The sequence below is a fragment of the Mus pahari genome, chromosome 5, assembly GCF_900095145.1.
Source record: "Mus pahari chromosome 5, PAHARI_EIJ_v1.1, whole genome shotgun sequence".
NCBI classification, from domain to species: Eukaryota; Metazoa; Chordata; class Mammalia; order Rodentia; family Muridae; genus Mus; species Mus pahari.
Genome location: NC_034594.1, coordinates 152324407 through 152330406, shown reverse-complemented (window position 1 = coordinate 152330406; position 6000 = coordinate 152324407). Strand labels below are relative to the sequence as shown.

Sequence of the window (6000 nt, the reverse complement as noted above, 5' to 3'; positions counted from 1 at the left end):
GGGAGGGGGAGGGGGAGGGAGAGGGAAAGGGAGAGGGTGTGTGCACACATCATGCCAGTACATCTGTGGAGGTTGGAGGACAACCACCATGTGAGTCCTGGGTTTTGAGCACAGACTGTCAGGCTTGGCAGCAGGCTCCCTTACCGACCATGCCATTTCATTTCCACTTTATTTCTACACTCAGCAGATCCCATGACGGTCAAGATTAATCAAAATGGACTGGAAAATACATTAACCAGCCAGTAGTTTCCTCAGCATTAATTAGTTCATTAAACATGCTTTTTTCCTCATTGTCAAGAGACTACACCTGGACTGTGGGGTATTTGGGTGATAATGAATCATAAAGAGGCCAATTCTCATCAGATACTACTAATAACTTGCTGTTTCCTACCTACATTTTCTTTTAAATGTTTATTTATTTGTGTGGGATGTGGTGAGTGAGCGTGTGTGTGTGTGTGTGTGTGTGTGTGTGTGTGAATGTGAGCATATGTGTCATACAGGTGATTAATGGTCCTTTCCCTTACTGTAGGTTCTGGGGTTCGAACTCATGTTGTCAGGTTTGATGACAAGCATTTTTAGCAACTGAGCCATGACATAGCCCCTAGTTCCTAAAGTTCTTACTGAGCTAACCTATATGCTAACACTTATCAAAGGACAGCTGTCTCTGCTACAGTAAGGCAAAGATCAAATGATTTAAACAGAATCTAGGAAGAGGCAGAAACAACAAACAGACAAGAAGGAAATCTAGTAGTGTGGTTAATTATTATTATTTTTTTCTTCGAGACAGGGTTTCTCTGTGTAGCCCTGGCAGTCTTAGAACTCACTGTGTAGACCAGGTTGGCCTTGAACTCAGAAATCCACCTGCCTCTGCCTCCCAAGTGCTCGGATTAAAGGAGTGTGCCACCACACCCAGCAATTATTTTGGTTGTTAAGAAGATCTAGAACTGGACAATCAATTACAATGTGACCACAGACCCCATCCTGGGGAGATGGCTCTGGGTGTGTCTGCGCACTGGGCTTTCCCAAACACCTGCAACTCCAAGAGAAGCAAATCTGCATTGTTACTTTGGTTCCTAGACCAGATCTGCAAAGTCCATGTAATTCTGTGCCGTGTTTGTTTAAAGAAAATATTTTGCCTTATTTTATCTAAGAAAATTTTAAAAATGAAAGCCAAGACAGTCAAAGGCAGCATTTTAGCATCTGCGCACACAGGAGCATGCCTCTGACACACCACAGTGTGTAAGAAGGCCAAGAGGGTCCTCGGAGACAGGAACTGCCAGTCACTCTGCACTCAAAGCTCAGAAGATGGGCTGTACTCTCTTCTATAAGATAAGCCTACTCTAGAACAAACAATGGAGGGCAAGCTTCCAAAGTATGCTAGTAACTACAACTGAAAACTACACTAATAAAGGAACGATAAACAGAAAAATGTTTTATATAAAAAGCTTATCATTTAGTCAACGGATATAAACTCCATTAGAATATAACAAGAAACTCAGGATTTTGTACTTTTTAATTAAAACGATGCTTAAGGTAGTTTCCCACTGTGTGGCACCACTCAGCTCAAGATATGGCAAGCAATGTCTCTAACAGCAAGGTCCTTCTGACTGTGGAGTCCTTGGAATCCACCTCCAGTGCCAAGCAAACTAAGGTAATTCTGTCAAGTAAGGCATTCAGATGATATTGTTATTTACTTTATCAAAGTAATTTGATTATAAGAACAAAAATAATCTTTTAACCCCTCGAATTTTCTTACTGGAAAATTACTATATTACAAAATTTAAAAGTTGATGTTACTAATTTACTAACCTGGGGCATTATAGAAAATAAGTTTGCATGGTATAATCCAAATAATTTAATATTCATAAAACCAGCTTCCCTTAACGTTCATACACAGACACTACTTGATAGACTAGACACTTTAACGGCCACTTCAGCACATGAGCCATAGTAACACGGCACGGCTGGAGGGAAGGACCACGGCACTGCTTCCTCAGTGGAGCTGCCTCTTGGCGGTCCTCGCTAACTTTTCTTATCTTGTGTCTTGGCTGCAATTAAATCCACATCAGCAACCCAAAGATTTGTAAAACCTGACTTTAGCTTTGGACTTTTCTGTTACGTGCTTGTTATTTACAAGATTACTTTGGAGACTTGATAGGACTATGGGTGAGCTCTACATGACCATAACCTCATCAAATATAAAGCATTTCTCTGATCTCAAGTGTCTATAGGGTAAAGAGCAGCTAAAAAAGAAAAACCCTAGAAACCCAGGGAGCTCTTCTTCTGTGTGTTTTAATAAAGACCCAGTTTGGGCTGGTTTTGTCTGGGTGGTTTTCATTTTAACATGGCATCCAGAACAGAGAATACCACAATGGGAAAACTCTATCCAACAAGACAGACTGAGAAGAGGAGAAAGAGGAGGATAAACAGAATTCAGAAAGTAGTTGAAGCTGGCAAGGGTAACCATTCCCCAAGGCACCACCTCAGTGGTTAGAAAATGCACACACGGTTAGTCTGGATTAGCTCGACTCAGCTGTTCATACCCTCAGAGTCACAGAGTGTGGTGTACCAGGGGCAGAGCGCAGGGACGGGGAGTACCCAGGGTTTATGGAATCAGGAGAGAGAAACTGTTCAGCAGAATTGACAGTCATGTGATAGATGTGCTCAAAGTTGCTCGGAGAGGAGATCAGGCCGGAGTGGTGATGAGGGGGTGAATAAGGGAAACCTGGCTATCGAAACAACAGAAAGAAAAAATGGTGTAAGGTGATGCTGATGGATCAAGGTGAGTGACACCAGACAACACGCACACGGAGAATAAGGCAGATCTCAAACTAGTGCCAGTGAAATTCTTTCAGGCCTTAGAGGATTAAATTCTGTAATCAGTTACTCAAAATAGCAGATTTTCAAAAGATCATTTCGTGATAGCACCATCCCCATGTTACCAGAACTGAGCGAGTAGCAGCATGGCTTCTAGAGGTCCCAGAGGCTTTGAGGGTCTTCAGGACTTTCTTAAGCGATACAATAAAAGCATTGCAAAATCTCTCCAAAACACCATATCACCAAGCACAGAAGCAGCAAGAAAACTAAGAAAGGACGAGGGACCCCAGAGCACTTCCAAATGCAAAGTACAAACCTGCACCCCTAGACTTTATGGCTGTTTCTCAGTTCTGAATTTATGATATGTCCTGGTCTTTAGTGAGCTTATTTCCTTATAACAAAGATGCCGAGAATTGGAGGCTGTACTAGCCCTGGTTTATCTCTAAGCAGCTCAAAGAACAAGCATGTTTTCAACAAGGGGAAATTTTGCTTTCAATGTTCAAATATGTTCTTTAAAAGGCAAATAATAATGAAGTTCCAAAAATGTCTAAAGAGAAGGCTTCACATCGCCTGATAAACGCTTTCAAGTGAACACGTGGGCGGTGCCACTGAGACACCAGCCATTTCCTATAACAGAGATTCTCCCAAGCTCAGTTCTGGAAGAATAGCTGTTTCCAGAGCACACCATCCCTCAAGACTTATCTAAGCCTAAAAGAAAGGCTTCTATATATGACCATTCATTTATTTTAGAAATGTGAGTAAAATCACTGTTTTCTAAGGTTATCTATCTATCTATCTATCTATCTATCTATCTATCTATCTATCTATCTACCTATCTATCAATCAATCATCTTTGACTTTAAGAAAGAAAACTATCTTTTTGGAGGGAAGGTGCTAAGTGTGCCATGAGCTGAGCCCAGGCCTGCCCTCCATGCATATACAACAAGGAAACACTGTATCACTACTGGGTTACACCCCCCAGCACAGGAAGCAAATTTACTTCTTAAAGAGGTTATTGAGTTCAGTATACTGTGGTCATGAACAACCTTAGAAACAGGTAAAATGTCCTGTGTTAGGAAAATGCTGATAAACATTACAGGGATAAATTACTCTTGCATTACGTTGGAGAAAAATGTTCCTGTTATCAATCACTTTAACAACAACAACAAAGACCACGGGTATATAAATGATAAAGATTTAGGAGAACTAACTCAGTATCTCTCTTAAGACTCGCATGCCATTTTGTATTAACTGCTTATCTTCTCTCCACTCACTAGGATGGAGACGGAAGGTCCACATCTGATACAGGAAGTCAGAAAGAGACTCTTCCAAGCTTACTGGCCCTCCCATATTTAAGACAGAAGCACTGTTATTTCTGGATATCTGGTACAAATAAAGCAGAGTTATTTCTAAAGAGCTTTTTAAGGCTTTCTAAGCTCTTAAGTATTTCACAGAAACATGATAGTGACTTAAACATGATGAGGTATAAAAACATCCAGGGTCCATGTTCTTTGCAGACAGCAACACAGCTTTGGGACTTGAAAGCTCTTATACACGTTGGAGGCAGGGAGGGATAATTCATAATTCATTTTGACTGGAAAGGACACACAGAGTTGAGATTACATTAAAATCCAAGCTCTTGTTACCTGTGGGCACTCCTACAGACACACACAGTGCTGTGCTGTTTCCCTGCGTCTGCTCCTAGAGAAGCACAGGCCTGGGCATAGGGCACATGCTCAAGAAGCATGTGTCAGAGGATTAAGTAATGCCTTCAGAGAACTACATCCTCTGCATGTGAAATAAAAAAAGTTATGTGGAAATAACAGGAAACAAAAAGAAATCTGGATACACAAAAACTATGCTGCCTATGACATGTGCTGATGAAGGAACAGTTTCATAAACGAACAACACTTCGGCCTGGAAATAGAACAATGTTATCTTACACAATAATTAAACATTAAAAGAACAAGGCACATTAAAAACCAACTGAATTGGTATGAAAAAGGACTAATCTGGATTTGTGGGGAGGTGGTTGTGGAGTTAACAAAACCAGGTGATGATAAATACCCCAAACTAACAGTCTGGTTAGAATCAGCAGCCAGCATGGAGGGTCACATGGACTGAGCCAGTTGGTGGATGAATGACAAATATCATCTGAAATTGTTTTGCTTAATAATAAAAATCTTTTTAGCAATATTAGCAAACCTGCAAATTTCTGGTGGGTATGGTAACAGACACCTGGGGCACCTAGAAGGCTGAGGCAGGAGGAAGACAGGCTCAAATTTGAGGCTAGCCTAGGCTACATAGTGAATTTGAGGCTAGCCAGGGCCAGCTAACGAAATCCTCTGTCTTCAAACAAAAGATGCAAGTGGTAAGAAACTGAAGGGAGACAGTTTAGTTAGGCTGGGTGCAGTGGCACAGGCCTCTGTTTCTGGAGACAGAACCAGTTGGATCTCTATGAGTCTGAAGCCAGCTTAGTCTTCATGGAGAGTTCCAGGTCAGACATGGCTACATAGTAAGACCTTGACTCAAAAAACAGGAACAAAAACAAAAATAAAACAAACAAACAAACAAAAAGTAAAGCTGAGGGGTACTTTAAAGTCTCTTACAATAGTAAACTGCTGATTTAGACTCCAAGGTCCACACCCCATTGTGAAGGTGGGGAAGACCTTCAGAAGAGAAGCAATGCACCTGCTGGAACCCAGGCAGAACGAGACTAAATCCTGAGATTGTACCACCTTAAGGGAAACTCTGCAATATAAGGGTACAAAATTTGTACAAACATTGTCTACAGTTCCTTTTATATAGTTACAAATATCATTTTAATTGAAAAGGTTAATACCTATCAGAACCTTGCTCCTGTTGAACTTGATTTGATTTAGCTGGCATGCTATCTGACGACATACTTTTTTAAAGCTGGTTATCTCTCCATTCCTCAATACTATACACTTAGGAAAAAAATGGTCCAAAATACAGTTAAAACAGTGCACTGTCCTCAGTCTCTCTATGAACAGTCACATTTAACTGTTTATTACACTTAACGAAGTTCCCTCTACTAAAGCACTGTGTGCTTGGGCATGTAACTTCCCCTAAGCAAAACGAAATAGCAAGAACAGCCATGGCAGAGGTCTGACCTCAGGACCGTGCTGTGTGCACTGCCCAGATGACAGCATGGCAGTTGAG

General features: G+C 41.1%; 1 protein-coding gene across 14 annotated transcripts in view; it reads right to left on the bottom strand.

Moving 5' to 3' along the window:
- Cdc42bpa (CDC42 binding protein kinase alpha) overlaps nucleotides 1–6000 on the bottom strand; it is a 201522-nt gene that overhangs the window by 7117 nt on the left and 188405 nt on the right. For 8 of the 14 annotated variants that reach the window (XM_029538840.1, XM_029538841.1, XM_029538842.1 and 5 more), the window contains one exon: nucleotides 2544–2729. The exons of the other annotated variants lie outside the window; for them this stretch is intronic. In XM_029538840.1, coding sequence (XP_029394700.1) covers nucleotides 2544–2729 — 186 coding nt within the window. The remainder of the gene's footprint in view (nucleotides 1–2543; nucleotides 2730–6000) is intronic. 14 annotated transcript variants of the gene reach the window in all.